General features: G+C 35.0%; 2 protein-coding genes across 3 annotated transcripts in view; one reads left to right on the forward strand and one right to left on the reverse strand.

The window, feature by feature from the left end:
• LOC137400000 (EH domain-containing protein 3-like) overlaps positions 1-3,585 on the reverse strand; it is a 66,265-nt gene extending 62,680 nt beyond the window's left edge. Inside the window, exon 1 of the mRNA XM_068086289.1 lies at positions 3,470-3,585. Coding sequence (XP_067942390.1) covers positions 3,470-3,487 — 18 coding nt within the window. The 5' untranslated portion in view covers positions 3,488-3,585. The remainder of the gene's footprint in view (positions 1-3,469) is intronic.
• Positions 3,586-6,674: 3,089 nt separating this feature from the next.
• Positions 6,675-18,561, forward strand: part of LOC137399632 (protein SERAC1-like) — a 45,827-nt gene continuing 33,940 nt past the window's right edge. The window contains exons 1-6 of one of the 2 annotated variants that reach the window (XM_068085813.1): positions 6,675-6,757; positions 7,044-7,273; positions 9,326-9,439; positions 10,463-10,616; positions 11,687-11,850; positions 14,288-14,430. In XM_068085813.1, coding sequence (XP_067941914.1) covers positions 7,091-7,273; positions 9,326-9,439; positions 10,463-10,616; positions 11,687-11,850; positions 14,288-14,430 — 758 coding nt within the window. In that variant the 5' untranslated portion in view covers positions 6,675-6,757; positions 7,044-7,090. Of the gene's footprint in view, positions 6,758-7,043; positions 7,274-9,325; positions 9,440-10,462; positions 10,617-11,686; positions 11,851-14,287; positions 14,431-18,561 lie in introns of those variants that run through there. The other variant, XM_068085814.1, reaches the window with a different exon arrangement.

The following is an 18,561-nucleotide window of genomic DNA, read 5'->3' on the forward strand; positions in this document are numbered from 1 at the left end:
CAAAAATAATCTAGAGAAGCACACAGAGCTTTCTTAAAACTAACAGATGCGAGATAAGTGCTTTCTTCCCAAATCAAACTGATGGATAAATAATTACAAAAAAATGAGATCTCACTCATTTGTATTGACAGGACAGAGAGGTCATTCATAGTAGATAGTATAAAATAAACATGTCAAACTAGAGGCAGTACTAGGTCAGCGAATTCGGCCAAATAATTCACTTACTCAAGCCAGAATGAACCGAATAAAATAAACACTGTGAATCAGCAGGTTTTTATGATCTGGTAATAATCCTTGGAGTAGGTCACCATTGCCAGCAACTATCCTTGGAAAGCATAAGCACCAAGCACTATTTACATACACTCCTATATTTATACTCGTCTGCTTGGCACACAGTTGATACTCATATTTCTAAAACAATATTTTCTTTAGCTCTACTTACTAAATAAACAAGGTTTAAGGTTTTAAGTACATATTTGAGCACAAAAGATTTTGAAACTCTATTCGTTTCAAAACAACTTGAGCAATGAGTAAATATATATGGGAGACTACACAGATAACACCAAATCTAAAGCTGAATTTTCTGCTTAGGTAAGTCTATATTATATTGAAATAATCAGTCAGCAGGAATATCATAACATAAACTAGGTACTATACAACAAAAAATACACACATCAATTGAACCAGTGTGAGTGAACCTGTGACTATTCCAACAATGACCTCTAGGTATGCATTTGTGTATCAACATTCAATTAATTTAATATCAGTTTAAGGTGAGAGCCGCTGCCTGCAATGTGTGAGAAATAGCTCTGGAAAATTAATCTACCCTTCAGACTAGTTAATTTTTAAAGGTTGACCAGCAACAAAATTCACATTACAGTTATTTGGTATCAAAATATTCACCATGTCTTATTCCGTTGTGTTGTAGGTGCCAAATATGTGGAAATGTGATTACAAGCTATTAAAAGCTCAAAAACGAAAAGCCGCCGTAGATTGGAATCTATTTATTTCTCTGACGTAGTCATGACACTTTGATTATTGTCTTGTCACGTGATGTTCTCACGTGAATTGAAAGGCCAATAAAAAGCTCAATATAAAACTTATCGTAGCACTAGTTTTTGACAACCACTTCGGGTTTTACTAAAGACGCCGTATCAAATATAGATGCTCGCTACTTTACAGTTTTGTTTCGGCATTATCTAATCGTCAAGTCATAATCTGATCATGTGACCCAATACTGCGCAAATAATTTTTGCAGCACTTTTTGATTATCACAGGTGACCAACAGGCTCATCTTGATTATCAGACACTGATATGTACTCCTTCGAGGTAAGGTTAAAAAATTAAATGCATTTTTACAGAAAGTTATAAGATATCAGTGCTAAAAGTGACAGCATTACAATGACGATAAAACAGACGCGTAAGAACAATAGACATGGTTTTATTGAATGAGTGAAGTATATTTGTGAAAATATTTCGACGAATAAGGTTGCATGAAAGTGTAAACAGAAACCATCTCCCACAACTACGTCACATTTGAGCCGTTTTGGAAAGGGAATCCAAACTACGACGGTCTTGTAAGGCTGTGATTAACTGTTCATTTTTTAGCTTTTAAGAGCTTGTAATCACATTTCCACATATTTTGCACCTGCAACACAACAGAGTAAGACATGGTGAATCTTTTGATATCAAATAACTGTAATGTCAATTTTGTTGCAAGTCAACCTTTAACTTTATCTCTGATCATGGTAACTTAGTTTATAATTTTAATACTTTTTACTTGGTTACCATCCTAACTTTTATAACTAATATACTCAAGACAGACTTAAATTTCAAGGCATACCTTGAATGATATACAGATGATGCATACAGAGAAACACTATACAGTCACACCTCTACATACTAGTGTCCCAATATGTGAGAAACTTGAGATACCAGCTGAGCTGACTTTCAAGCAAGTTTCTTCCCTCAGATACGAAGTAATCTTCGAGATACGAGCCGGGTGTTGATGGCCACTACATGGCCAAGTATGTGAGAAGCCACTTTCGAGAACAGCATTGATTGGTCTTTTTCCTCGAATCAGTTTAAAAAATTCTTTTAAAAGGTTGGCTAGAAATTTTAGTGAGCTCAAAACGTAGCTAACCGGAAACGAATACTAAAAATAAGACAACAAAATCAAAGTAAGTTTAGTAAAAGATTAAAACTCAGCTTTAAGTGTGTGTTTAGTAAGCTAAATTCATTCAAGTTATATTAAAAATTTCTATTACATAGAATCAAAAAAGTTTAGTGTACCAAATGCGTTGCTCTCAAGTCTCTCCTCTCAAGTCTCTCTCAGACGGCCGTTATCCACAACGCCTGTTTCGAAGGTAAAAACTCCAGAAAGTAGTGTACATGGTGATGGTACATTTTATTACAGATCGTAACAACTAAATAGGTATTTGCTATTTTTAGTGCGTGTTCTACACTACAACAACTTTCCACTGTAATATCTTGTTTGGGTCTTTTTGTTTCATATAGGAAATAGCGCCTTGAGATGTGATTAAATTGACATACGAGCTCAATCCCATAACGCATTAAGCTCTTATGTCAAGGTATGAATGCACAATATACACATTAATATATAAGCATGTATATATACATACTTAGATATATAATATATATGAAAGTTTATATACAACATATTTTTGTTTTTGATTTTTAGGAATAAAAGAAGCATAGATATGTACATATATATATATAAAATATTTATAAGTGGAACTTCACTCTATATATATATATATATATATATATTGATTATATATAATTAGATTATGATTTGTATCAAAACAAGTTTTAGATTTGCCTTATATATACACACACTTATCTATGCAGAGCAAATTAATACCGTTAATAAAATTTTGGCATCGTCATTAGTTCCAAAGAGAGTGAAACTTGATGATGAAGAACTGTTTGTTGCACGTACACACATAGCCTATAGTTTTACAAAGCTTTTAAAAGCAAATGACTGACAGGCTTTTACTGTTTCTATATCTAAAATTTGACTTACAATATTGTTGCAAACGATTACAATTTTAGAATGAAGTAAGATTTTAGAATGAGTATTAAGTACTAGATTCACAAAGAATTCTGAATTACACAAAGAGGATTTCCACCACCAAATTGTATGTGAAAAACCCAAAAAAGTCCAGCGACGTGTTACACTTTATGCAAACAGATTATGGTTACAACATAAACTAAAAACCATCAGCGTAATACGGCAGCAAACATTAATCAGTCACTTACTATATTCAGCCAAAATGCCAACACAGCTGCACATAAATTTAGGAATACCTTAACTTTTCATCAAGGCATGTTGTACCTGAAGGAAAAAAATGATTCGTATAAGCCCAAAGAAAAAGATACATAACGTACTCGTTTACCCCTCAAATATAAACAAGTCGTATTTACATTAATAGCAATAATTTCTTACAGAATAAAGAAGCAACATAATCAATATATCGGTCTAGATATCGTTGAAGTATGTTGTAAACTTTTGCATCAGACGGCCGCGCGCAAACTGCTATCGGTGCGCGAGCTCGTTTTTTTTTTATAGCTGCTAGACATGCTGTGATAACACGCAACGAAGTCCAATCAGCTCACATAACAGTTGCCACCTGCAAGACACAGTACTTGGCATAACGTGAAACTAGGAGCAACTTTACTCGCTACATAGAGAAATCGCCGCAGGTTTGTTAAACAGTTGCACAGTCTGCTATTGTTGCTCAGTCACAAAGGCTAGGTTTTGCAAAACAGCGCTGTGTAGTTTTTAAAATTGGGCCTGTGCCATAAATTATAGCGTACTTAAAATACTTAATGAATGCATGTTATTATGCAGTTAATGATTTTATATTAACCTGCGATAATTTTGTTTTGCTGCTGTTTAATCTGTCAAGTTCTTAACCGTACTTCACGCCTGTACATATATTAAACGGTATATCGTTTGAGCAGAAGGATTCCGCAAAATGGTCTTAAGACATTTAGAGTAGCATTAACCAGTCGGTAGTCGTAAAGAGGCTACTCTGCGCTGATTACTTTAATGCGTCCCATCTGCTGTTGCAATTTATTCGTCTGGGACACTTGAGCGCAAAATAATTTTTATGATATAAACGTTGAAATCAAATACCATCAACCGTTGGTATTTAGTTATTATCTTGCAATATAATAGGAGGAAAAAAGCCTAAAATTAGCTTTTCAGAAGTAAGATCAAAGGCTGCTTAGATTTAAAATCTAATTTAGACAGATAACAGACAAATCTGCTTTTAGTTTCCATTGCAGATTTTGTCTGCTGATAAACAACAACTATCATGCAGCCTATGATTACTTTGCAACAAGCTAAAAATGGTACCAACCAATATACACCATGTTGCAGGTTTTACAAGTAAAATAGTGATGTACATACTCACAATTTTCTTTCACCAAATGTATGGAACTTAAAAATTAGTCAAAGAGCACATCCTTTCACAAACAGGCTAACTTGACTATGCTGATTATTTTGAAATTAATTCGATGCTGTATATACTAATAGCAAATTTATTTTGTTGCAACAACTAATTATTGAAAATTTTACTGACTTTATAAATTCTTAGGTTCAGTGTGACGTGAAAATCAGCTGGTGTCCAAGATGTATTGTATTAGCTTAAAATCCTTGTGAAACATTGACACACTCACAACTAAAAATAAGAATAATATTGAGTTGACACAAAATAGCCTTGCGTGTCTTAAAATACAAAATAACTAAAACCACCTTTAGACACGGTATGCCACTTTGTTAATAAACTGGGAGTAGCAGATATTTTGTCTGATAAATAATTGAAAGCTGTATCAGGGGCATTCGATATGACTGCCTTCTAGATGATGAAAAATGTTGATTTCAGAGTAGAAGGTATATATATTAGAATGCAAGTAGTGTTGATTTCAAGGCTGACAATTTACTATGGGTGTTTGCCTTAAAAACTGATGAGGATTTGGGCTAACATTAATCCTATGTATTGGAATCCCTAATTCCAGATGTGACTTTGCTTAGTGATTGAACTGAATTGAGTTATAGACACAGCATACCATGTTGGGCTAATCCAACAGTTTGGCAATTTGGTAGTCACTCTCTTGCTCCTCTAAAATTTCTTCAGAACTCAAGATGAAACATTTACGGTGTATTTTGTATTTAAATATTGAGAGGCCATACTGGCTCGTTGTCTAATAAATTGGCAATCCAAGAAACAAAAGCATTAGGCTTCAAAAATACAAACGGTTTTTGGGTAGTATTTCTATCCGAACTACCATAAGACTATCTTATTAATGCTATATGCCTTGCAGAATAGTTATAGAAGTGATCCTTGTCAGTACACTCTTAGCCCTTCTTCGTATCAACCTAAAGTGACTACTTGCTAAACACTGTACATAAAAAAGTAGCCAATTAAACTAAGATCTGGTGTATTAAGTTGTTAGCCTGTTGCAAAACAAAATGTGTCAAGTATCAGTCATAATTATCTGTAATGCTATCCTACTTTTGAAGTGCACATTGCGGCTTGCTCATTGGGGAAACAAGATAAGTCAAGTGAAATACTTGAAGGATATGTTAAAGCACATAAATTACATAATTTTTTTATTATATATTTCAATACATCAGAGTCTTGGCTTTCGAATGAGCCTATATTCAAAACACAAAGAATAATAGAACTATGAAAAACAGGGTGTCAAAAGTATGCCCTGCAAAAAAACTCTTGGTTCAGGTTCTCAAAATGTGATGTCACAATTATTATTTAGCCTTAGGTAGTCGATCCCTTTCGCTGCCATTGAGGCTACGCTTTTATGTGACAATCGGAGCTGTTAAACCCAGAGAGCGCTAATAAGAAACTAGGATTCTAGATAATCAACAATGCCCAGGGATCGTGCTAATGCCCTACTAATACAAACACATGTTCTGGGTTAATTAATTATGCTTCAATAAATGTACTGTAGTTGATAAAGGTAATAAAATCACATCGATTAAATTGTGACCTGCAGTTGCGTGGCCCTAGGACTATATGTCAATCGCACTTTCGCGAGATCGTGCAAAGCTTAAAACTAATTAGTCTCAGTGGCGACCCTCAACATTACAATAAAATCAGAGGGCTAGTGCGTAATATCATCGGGAAACATAGTATGGTGCTTGGAATCTGAGTTATTTATCATAAAAATAATCTGTACATGGAGAACTAATGACAGTGATTCCTTTGTCATCTTCATTGGTTCTCTGGAGTTGTCCTATCTTCGTCTGACACTAGCGTCATTATCGTAGTTGATAAATATAAGCGGTAAGCAATAAAATAGGCGGTAAGAGCACACAACACCGCATATGAAAATTGTGACGTCACAATTTTCGAGCCTATGCCAGTAAACATTTCTGTGGTAGAGCTTTGGGGAAATCTTATAAACACCAACCAATGTCTGTCTCACCATGGCAAACAATAACTCATTTGAAAGCCAAGACTCTGATGTATTGAAATATTCAATAAAAAAATTATGTAATTTATGTGCTTTAAAGATTTAATAAGCTCAGATTTAATATGGTCAATAATACAAATAACTAAATACAGGCATGTAAGTAATATATTTTTGACATAAAATGTGGTAATGCTATTGGTAATGAAATAAGAAGACTAGTTCCTGGCCAAAAAATAACCGGAATGTTGAAACTGTAGTTGATGACAGAGAAAAGCAAAGTCAATAGGAGCAAATGGTAAATGATTATAAACATAAATTAGTATTGTGGTATATTGTACTGTTGTCCACATATTTGGCTGTAAAAAATATTGTCTAGAAAGTGAACTGCTCAGTGACTTATAGTGTTTCAGTTTAGTTTCTTAGCATTTTAGATGATTGGCATGTCATGTAGCATAATGGTTTCATTTATTATTTTATTGATTTTTAACCAATATTAAGATTTGTATCAGCATATGTAGCTGTGTATTACATAATCGGTACACTTTCTTTTCTATGCAATTGCTAAGTTTTTACTTATTCAGGTTGCAATGAGCGCTAAAGAGAAGATTTTAGGCTGTTAACCAACTGCATGGCTATAAGCAGACAATTGATAGCTAGGAAATGGAACACATGGAAAGCTCCACTCACTACACTTGGCTTAGTTTCTTCACCACCAGCCTTATTCATCGCTTACCATGTGGCCCAGATCAGCGTTGGTAAGCCGGACCTGGATATCTTAAGTATTGAAAGAGACAAACAGAGTTACATAGAGGTATGCTCTATTGATAAATAGAGTTACATGGAGGTATGCTGTAATGACAGAGTTATGTAGAGGCATTATTAAAGTTATTATTAAAAACAACAAAATTGAATAAGTTTTGTTAATTGATAGTTCGCATAGTGTAAGTCTGACTACTTACATATTTCTTTAACTCACCTTTACCTACATATCGCTATAACACACCTCTACCTACATATCTTTATATCACACCTCTACCTACATATCTCTATAACACACCTTTACCTACATATCTCTATAGCACTCCTCTACTTACATATCTTTATAACACACCTCTACCTACATATCTCTACAACACACCTCTACCTACATATCTCTACAACACATCTCTACCTACATATCTCTATAACACACCTCTACCTACATAACTCTACAACACACCTCTACCTACATATCTCTACAACACACCTCTACCTACATAACTCTATAACACACCTCTACCTACATATCTCTATAACACACCTCTACCTATATATCTCTACAACACACCTCTACCTACATATCTCTACAACACATCTCTACCTACATATCTCTATAACACACCTCTACCTACATAACTCTACAACACACCTCTACCTACATAACTCTACAACACACCTCTACCTACATAACTCTATAACACACCTCTACCTACATATCTCTATAACACACCTCTACCTATATATCTCTACAACACACCTCTACCTACATATCTCTACAACACATCTCTACCTACATATCTCTATAACTCACCTCTACCTACATAACTCTACAACACACCTCTACCTACATATCTCTATAACACACCTCTACCTACATATCTCTACAACACACCTCTACCTACATAACTCTATAACACACCTCTACCTACATATCTCTATAACACACCTCTACCTACATATCTCTATAACACACCTCTACCTACATATCTCTACAACACACCTCTACCTACATATCTCTATAACTCACCTCTACCTACATAACTCTACAACACACCTCTACCTACATATCTCTATAACACACCTCTACCTACATATCTCTACAACACACCTCTACCTACATAACTCTATAACACACCTCTACCTACATATCTCTATAACACACCTCTACCTACATATCTCTATAACACACCTCTACCTACATATCTCTACAACACACCTCTACCTACTTACTATGTGTTTACTTTATTCTCAAAAAGGCATTTCGATTGGCCTGTCCTTAATATATATGTACATCTAAAGTACATATACATTAATGTAATGTTAATGTACTGTTACTGTAACATTAATATATATTTAAAGGTGAAGTGCCAATCAAAACCTGTATATATTGGTTATTATTACATTTGGTTTTTGTATTATCTGGTTTTTTATATTGAATTTAGGCATAGTTTTATATAATGCATTCGTGGGAATGCCATATTTAATTACTTGAAATATTTCTAGTCATGTTTTTGAGCTGAGGAGTGAATTAAATGAAATATTGTATATACTTATAAGAATACTACTACCTTTGGCAGTCCCGTGCACCATGAGAGACTGTCATGAGTAATTTGTATGCGCATAATTATCCCGTCATGTAGTGAGGTTGCCGACTTGTGTGGCGGTTAGTGTGCCGGTCTATAAAATTGAGGGTTTGAGTTCAATTTTGGTGTGTAGCAAATTTTTTTAACCAACGCTGCTGTTACTGTGGCTTCGGACGGACACAGCTCTTATTATAGTAATTATTTGCTTTAACATGCGATGGTTTTGACATACGATGCAGACGATGCAGATCTTGAAATAGATTAATTTTGTATGTTGAGGCTTGAACGTATTTATAGTACTTCGCTGTCGCTTGTACGTAATTGGTTACTAATACTGCATTATAGAATTCAATTTCATTATTTGCCAGGAGTTGTTCTCTTCATTAGAAAACAACTTCCAAATATACCAATTTGCGTAATTACATGTAGGTTCCTGATTTTATTTCTTAAATTAATGAGTCAAAATTATTTTGAATTTGATGTATGTTTGGCTACGTATTTACCTGTTTTTAACTCTTTAGTACGTACAACCCATTTTCTCCGCCGCTTCACGAGAGACTCTCAACTTCAATGAGGATTATAACTATATAAATATACCCATCTGGCAGCGACTGAGGACCAAACACGGCCCAAAGGTAATTCATAGATCTATATTATGGTTAGTAGCTTTTTCTTCTTTGCTTTGTCAATATAACAAAAGCCTGCTAGCCACTTGATCATTTTACGATCATGGAAACAGAGTTAATTCCGAGTTAGAAAAGAAACCATATAAGAGATTACTATTATGGACGGGCATTTGTCTACTAGCCTTATTATATGCTCTACCTGGGGCATTATTATATGCTTTACCTGCTGTTGAAAAGACTATTAGATACACATTGTCAATATTCTGCCAGATACACGCTATCAATATTCTGCCAGAGCACCTTTGGTTAATGCTAAGAAGCAATGATCCTTATTGTATTCTATTCCATAAGAAATAAATTTTCATTTAAATGATTTATATTTATTACATTTTCATTTGTTTACATTTCTTCATTTATTTTCTTTCTGATACTGCTAATGAACGATGATGGAATTATCATCACATGATGTGATGTCGATATATCTGATTACTAACGCATGTTAGTTTATACTAATGTATTAATAATAGACAGGAACTTGTAAGTCGATCTAAAGGTTGTTGTCAAACAGTTTAACAGTTTGCAAATTAATTTTGGCAAGAATTCTGCTGTAGAATTTTACTATAAGTGCTGCCATGGAATATTTTATAGACTGTCTCGTACAGCTTTTCGGAAAAATACCAATTGTGTAGTAATCATCAGAACATATTAAAAACAATTTGTAATTAATTTGTAGTTATTGTCATCACGCGGCCACAAATACATATGCTTTAGGCTAATTCATCCCTACTAGCTCTATATGCTGCCTCTCGTACTATGCAGTTTGGCGTGTTGAAGCCAATTTGCAAAGAAGCAAATCTATTGTTTACATGGGAGATTTCTAGCTTACATCACTGCTTTTAAATACTCAAGCAATGTTTGGAACATAGACATACCTTCACATGTTGCAGTACTGGGCTAGAATAGCCCAGTACTGCAACATGTCTATGTTCCAAGCAAATGCTTGGAACATAGACATACCTTCACATGTTGCAGTACTGGGCTAGAATAGCCCGTACCTGTGGGCCAGCACCTCGAGCATTGGCAATAGAAATCCTCTCAAGATACCATGATCTACCTGATGGAGTCATCTATGGCGCATCTTTGGCGTGTGACACCAGCACTCTTATTGAGCTCGCTAGCAAGAAAGGTTTGGTCTTGTTCACCATTTTCTTTAAAGGCTGCTTGGTAGTGGTCTTCTTTTGAAAAAAGACAATTATCGAATTCTAGTTACAGATTGTAGAGGAGGTAGAGGGTGTCTGTCCCGATTAATTGCGGAAAAGGGGAATCACTGTAGGATGAAATACACCTTGAATAATTGACTTTTATGGAAGTGTGAGGAGACATTTTTATTTCAAATATTTATTGCTCTTCACGCAATTACCAAGTTACCATCCCATATGGAATTAAATATGAGTGAGCTGCTCTCATCGAAAATCCTAAGACTATGTTTCAACTACTAAAGCCAAGGTGTACAAAGGCTGTAGCTAGTTCTTCATGATTGCTTTAAATACTGAGGTTCTTTGCTTCGATGTGAGACTTTATAGCGTCTAGAATATATATATTGGCTACATATTTCAGAAACTGACTGTTTGCTAAGAAAACCAGATTTTATTTTTGATTTACCACCACTTGTAATTCACGGGCTTTTAGCTAGTCACTAGCGAGAATCCTGTGATTTCCTTCGTTTTTGATCTGATAGTCCCCAGGTTGGTTTTTAATATGCTGATTCTCAGGAACTAAACGGAGTTTTGACACCAAATATTTTGGCGACTTGACGGAACGAATGAAACTTGTGTGAAGCGTCGACGAAATTGGGAAAAGAATGTGAAAAAAGTTTAGATTTATGAATATAGATTCACCATCATCGACTTACACTTTGAACCATTCACAAACCTCAAATACATTAAATTTTTAGGTAGTCCAAAAATTAATGCACGTGTAGTGATAACGATTGTGTCAGCTTGCGATACAGAAACTTTTCCTTGTAACATCTTTGTCTAACGAAAGTTTATAAATTTTTCATAAAATGTGAATTATATTTAATTTTTCTTTTGTCGCAATACCTGTAATTAAAAACCACTTGCATTAGAATGTTTTGGATTACTAGGAGTCGAATGCATATTCATAACTTCTATCTGAAAGCCCCAGAGCTGTCCTATTACAGTGGCTCCCTGTTGCGTCATACATCTTTGCCATACATCGATAGTAACACTTTAGGTACAGATATCCGGTTCTTCCTGTCACCACGCGCGTGCTACAGTTCCTCAGAGCATCTCTCGGGTCAAATATACCGGTTCCTGCGAAGCATACCGAAGGATGCTGATGAGAATGCTAAATACCTTGTTGACACACTGCTTGGGAGGAAGCCAGTCACTTTACAGGTTTGCATTGCGAATTCTCGAATGCTTGCTGAAAGAATGTGAGAATATCTGCTTTCACTGTTTAACCCTTGTGCTGCAAGACAGTTGATCGCGCCTTTTGCTTTACTCCCACTGGAATTTCTGCTCATACGACTTTTGAACCATATGTACTGAATTTCAATGGGATTGAGTCATTAATAACATTAAATAGCAAGAAAATTATTCCTTTGAGCTTATACAAACTTATATTGTAGCTTTGCTAACACATTTATAATATCATATAATATAATATTTTTAATAGAATTTTAATTTGCCATCAGTAAAGAAAATTAGCCCTTCAATGACCTGGTTTAAAAATATGTTTTTCCTGTTTCAGCCATTTTTAAAAGATAAAATATATATTTTTTGTTGCTATTTAAAGTGTTTTATTTATTACCTAGAACCGATACCTTGGCAAGCTAGTGACCAAATGCAATGGTGTCATAGCTTACATTACTAGTGGAAATGCAAAGTTCAAGCATTTCTGTGTAGATTCTGCATCGATGGTATTACAAGACGGACAGCGCTCTGCTTTCTGTAAAGTTGGTTTTGTGTTTAAAAGCTGAAATTTAGCCCATATATATAATTATATATGTATTATATATATACAGTCAAACATGGATAACTCGTCCACGGATAGCTCGAAAAAATGGTTAATTCGAACAATTCCTTTGCTCCGTTCCCACGTAATGATAAATTGCTTTAGATAACTCGAATTCAACACTGTTAATTCGAACTGTTTTTTTGCCCAACAGCTACCGAAACGGTTGTTTTCGCTTTAGAAAATCACTTTATTCAAAGCCATAGAGGTAAACTTCATCTTTTCGTAATTCATAAGCGTCGTTATTACCACCATCGGCAAAATATTTTTGTCAACGACTTTTCTAAAAGTTTGGTGAAATTTGATTTATACAGCGATACGATGAATAGCACGGGTTAGCCGGGTCACGCGCGCAAGAATTTTCGCCACGCACATACAAAACAAAAATCGCGTGTTGTTTTGTATGTGCGTGGCGAAAATCCTTGAGTGCGTGACTCGGCTAACCCGTGATGAATAGTTTTCCGACGTTGATTCCGTGTTGAATCAACGTCGGAATGTTGAATGTTTAAAACGTCTTAAAAAATGTTGTAATTAAACGTATACGTTGTCTGAGCTACAAAAAACTATTCATCGTTTGACCTAAACACAGAATACGTGTGTACATTCAATAAGTATCTATTAAAAAAGCGTGAGTGATATAGAATGTACCGTAAAACCTCGTAAAACTTCTAACTGAACTGCCTCGGAGTGTTGCTCTTAATGAATCCCAGGTAATGTAAAGTAATCTGCATAAACTTCAAGAAAAAACGGCAAAATTGATCGTGGGTAAAACCCCAAAAGAAAAAAATGTCTTTTCTTTTGAGCATTTCAACAACGATCAAGTTTTGCCAATGTCAATCTGAAAAACGTCCTGGCAATAACATCACCTCAAACAACAAACCAATCTCAAGTGATAGAAAAATCTCTATACTTTTTCATGAAAACGTTTTAAACTTTACATTAGAAGCATTTAATTTGAAACAAGCCATTTGTGCTTTTGATTTATATTATAGTTTGTATATGTACATGTATCTACTAATAAATAAGTAAATATATGGACTTGTGACAGTGCTCTGATAACTTGAATGCTCTGATAATTCGAACACTTTTGCTCGGTCCCTTGAAGTTCGAGTTATCCATGTTTGACTGTATATATATATATATTTAAGGTTTTGTAACATCTTATTATGATTCATTTTGTGTTTGACATGAATGGATTTCCTTGTTTGTACTTTGGTGTTTTTAATTTGTTATGTCCTGCTTCCGTTATGACTAAGTGAGGAAATTTTGTATCAAACTGAATGGCTGTGATGTTGTGAAGGAAACAATAATAAACTGAATAAGGGAAATAATACACAGAACCCTTGTGTAGACCTTTTTTGGCTTTGAGGCTCTTATTTCACAAGATTCTGTAAAACCTCTATTTGAGTACCACCTTTATTTAACGCCACCTCTAATAGAATACCACTATAAAAAAATGGTTGAAAAAATACACTGCCACCCTTTATTTGAACGTCACCTCTAATAAAATGGAACCATAAGAGAAGAGTTAAAAATTAGAGTCCTGTAGTCTTCAAATGGAGGTTTTACAGAATGTATGTCGGTAGGCCCTATACATGTCACTGTATCTGATTAGCTCACATTATTTATGAGTTGTCTCCTACTTGCAGTAGTCTAGTGTTTTCGTAACCGAAATTTTATTGCAAACTTGCCATTTCTAATAAATTGGTTTCTCATTCTTCTGTTTTTCTTTGCATATTGTATGCAAGTTAGCAGTTGCACTTCTTGCCCAAGGCAAGAAGTGATACAAAATGTGATACACTTTGACCTTGATTCTAGGAAACTGAGTGTGAGGAGGAAGAGGATGCTATTGGCTTCCCTGAAGAAATAAACAAGCCAAGAAGGTCTGACCTTTCCCCTACAGCTCAAAGTTTAGCCAGCCTCTCTATGTCAGCCCTAGAAGTCATCAAACTCTTTACAAGGTAGTCTCTCCATGATCGTGTAGTGAGTCTGATATCTCGTCGCGTTAACACACTGGTTGGAGTTATGTTATCTTGTTGCCATAAGCTTCTGTGATAAAATGTGATGCGAGGTAACAAATTAGCTAATGTGCTACAGGTCCAATGTTCTGCAATTTACAATAGGTAGCTTAACCCAGGGTTTCACATTGTCTCAAGTGGCAAACACACTAGGCGATTGTATCGCCTGTGTATAAGGAGCATGGAGATATCGCTAGCATGTGCCTAAACACACTTGGGTGATTCACTGGTGAGCTCACAAACAGCCAATAAAATTCCGTATCACCAAGTTTTTCGTAGCTGGTAATAAATAGTATAGTACCTTCTAGACTACGACATAAACAACCTCTGCTTCTTTTATTAGGCCCACCTCACTTTCACAAATTGTACACTACAAGAAGACATAAGAAAAAAATGTGTCTCGTATTTTCAACTATACTATTTTAAGATTTATTTACTTTATGGTAGTTTTCAATTTTTAATATAATAAATATTCATTATTTTCAAGATGGTCAACCTGTGCAATGATTGACGCCCAAATACAAGTTTTCACTGGATATCTTTGTAATTCTTATGTGTTGTGTCGTTCAGAACTAGGTGTGCTCTTATTAAATCTTTGAACAGTTTAATATTCATTTTCAGGTTGTTTCAATCGTAACAAAATAGCAAAATGTTGTTGCTATATGTTTGTCAACCTTGACACGAAAAAATTAGCAGCCAGAGCATTGCATTCTGGGAAAAACAACCAATCGAAATGCACCTCGCGCTTGATAAAGTTCTGATAGAGAAGGTCGAGCGTTATCACTCAGCATCAACTCGCTGAGTGAGTTCCAGCGCAAATTAGCACCACAAAGCACGATATCGCGTTACATATCGCCAGTGTGTTTGGTCCTTTAGTGATGGGCAGCGCCTGAAAAAATCGATGCCACGCTAGTGGTCATATGTGATCTGTATGATATGTGATATCTATGATATCGCATATTATACAGATATGGGATATCATAGCTATGGTATGTGATATCATATATCATAGTGATATGTGATATCTATGATATCACATATTGCTATGGCTAGAGCAGTCATTTTATTCATTCATGATCTAAGGACATGTGATGGTGATCGTAATTATGGGACAATCTAGTAATTTTGCAATGTTCTTAGTCATTTATGGTTTATACTCACTATCCTTATTATCCCAGACTATACATACTATACATATTTGATAAGGAAGTTTTGTAGATGCTCTGTCTGCCACCAAATGTATTCTCAAAACAGTACTGTATTGTCCTATTAGGGGACTCCGGAACTATCTGGAGCATTTTTCTTCTGTCAAAATCTCGGAAATCGCAAAATCGGCATAGTGTGCATGATGGAAGTCATTATGCGGCACAAAAACTCATAAATATTAGATTTCGAAACTTTCCATTTCATCACCGACTTCACTGTGTTCATATCTCAGTGGGATCCTCGCGAAGCATGAGAATTCCAACGATCTACTCTTGAAAATAGGATGGTAGTGAATGCGTGATTATCGCTGGTGGGGCGAAAATTGGCCAGTCACTGTCAGTCAGCAAACAAAATGGCCACTAGCAAGAATCCTGTCAGCAGTAAAAAAATTAAAGTTCCTTCAAAATCGACACAATTTACTCAACCTATCACTAACCTTTTCAGGTAAAGCTACAATTAAGTATCATGTGAGCGTGCAGACGGGCCTTTATATCAACCATGATACTACAGTCATACTTCAACTTACGAGCTTAATGCGTTCCGAGACTGAGCTCGTATGTCAATTTACTCGCATGTTGATGCAATTTATTTATATATATATAGAACAATTAAATATATATTGATTGGTTTCCATACTTTAAAAAAGCAAATAAAACACTCAAAACAAGATATTGTAACAGAAAGAACATGTTGGTTATTGTCCTTACGTACTACATGCTTTCAAAAAGCAACAAATAAAAAATAATGCAAGGAAATGTGATTAATTAAAATGTAAAATTAAATACATACAATAGCAGTTAACACTCGCATTTGCCAGGGAGGGAGATATAAGTTATCCTTCGTTACAACATTTGACTTTGATAAATTTGGATTTTATCAAAGTGTTAAAAGACAAGCTTAGAAGCAAACCTAAAAGCAAACTTTCATTTTCAACTAAACGTAATTAAAATTTCTTCGGCGTTCATAGTATGAAGTTTCTCGCTGGTTAGCGAGAAAATTTTCCTTTTTTTCGCTTTCACGACTAGCCGGCCGTTTTAAGATAAACCTATCTAAGGACGTTTGCCTTTGTCGCCCTTGCAACATGTTGCGATTAGGACGAACACAGGTGTCGTCACAAAAGGTTAATGCACGATCACTAGCCAGCTTGTCCGAATGTCTATTAAACAGTTTGGATAGACAGCGCCGGCCTTTTCACATAGCATCGTTTCAGTTACACTGTCACCGGCCAATTGTTTGTCTAATGCCATCATCGGTCGTGAAGATCGCTGACCCGTTTAGAAACTATGGTTAGTCCTTTTGCGAACTAAATGCCCTGAATATAATCATTCTGTTTAATAATTATGAATGTATTTCTGTCATATTGCCGAGCTAGCTCAATCACGCATACACATTTCGCATATTTTTCCGTTTAATATCAATTGTTATCATTTGCTTTTTCTTTGTATTATCTTTCATTTTACTGGCAAACTTTTGGTCTACGCACAGTACGTTTAATTCACATAATTCTGCACAGAAAATCGTGCACAAAAAAAACACGGTACAACAGTATAACCTGAGCAGTTGAAAAATACAGAGTGATGCTGTTCTCATAAAACACCTCCGGCATACTTGGCAACTGACTCAAGTGCTCGTATCTCAAACATGGCTTGTATGTTAGTGCTAAAACTTGCTTGAAAGCTGGCTCGTATCTCAAGTTTCTCGTACGTTGGAGCACTCGTAAGTTGAAGTATTACTGTATAGTGAGATTTATTTATTTGTTGAAAATTTGATTTTTATTCGTTCTCAATTCACTTCACTGTTTTTTTAATTTTATTCTTTGCACAAGTTCCAGGACATTTGATAGAAAATCATTGAACAATGTCATTGTCATGAACAAAACAACAGAAGATCATAACAATAATTCAATGGATAATTATTTTTATTTTATAAATAAATAATAATTTATAAAATTTATAATAAATTGTTATTTAATTTTTTACCTCAATCCTGTCTATCTTAGCAGCTATGAGGAGTACTATGCGACAATCAAGAATGAACAATCTTCTCATGCATGCTCATCATGTTCTACTTGACAAAGTAGATTATAATTATATAGTGAATGAGTTTGTTGGTCAATATCTGGATAGGAAGCGTTTTATTGCACCAAGTGACTGAATTGAATGGAATAGTTTGTGTTTGCAGGCCAAGTTTGTTGCTCATTGCATTTCTAGGTGGTCATAATTTAAACATAGTAAATGTTAAGCAGGCCAAGTAATATATTTGTTGTCTTTCCCTGGTGCATGTAATATATTATTTAAACTTATTTATGTAACTGAAACAGGTTCTCTTAAATTTAGTTTTTGAAAGACAAGTGTCAAGCTATAACAATCAATCTTTTATGTACACGTGTACATGTATGTATATTTATGAATATAAATGTAAATACACATATATATGGTTACCACTCAAAACCATGTAACTCTGTAGCTAGCTTTCTTTGCAAGACCTGAAATAACTCACCTTGGCAGGACCTGAATATCCACCTTAGATAATACAGTATACACTTTAAAATGCTCTAATTTTGCTCTCAATTCTCAAAAATTTTTGAACCCCCGAACCCCCCTTCTCTGGGAGGGCGCTTCGGCTCCCCTCCCAGACCCTTTTCGCACAGCCGTAAACGGCCGAGTTGGACCTTCGGCCCTCTGTCAACTACTAATGGATAATCTCCTGACCACTTTTTTTTGACAATACAGTACTGTCTCAAGAAATATAATCCATCTATTGGACACCCACCTTTTACTATTTGGTGATTGACAATAAGGGCTGTCCAACTACATGTAAATAATAAGATGCTACTAATACTCCAAAGGCCACCAATATACATGTACT

Source organism: Watersipora subatra, chromosome 7 (assembly GCF_963576615.1).
Source record: "Watersipora subatra chromosome 7, tzWatSuba1.1, whole genome shotgun sequence".
NCBI classification, from domain to species: domain Eukaryota; kingdom Metazoa; phylum Bryozoa; class Gymnolaemata; order Cheilostomatida; family Watersiporidae; genus Watersipora; species Watersipora subatra.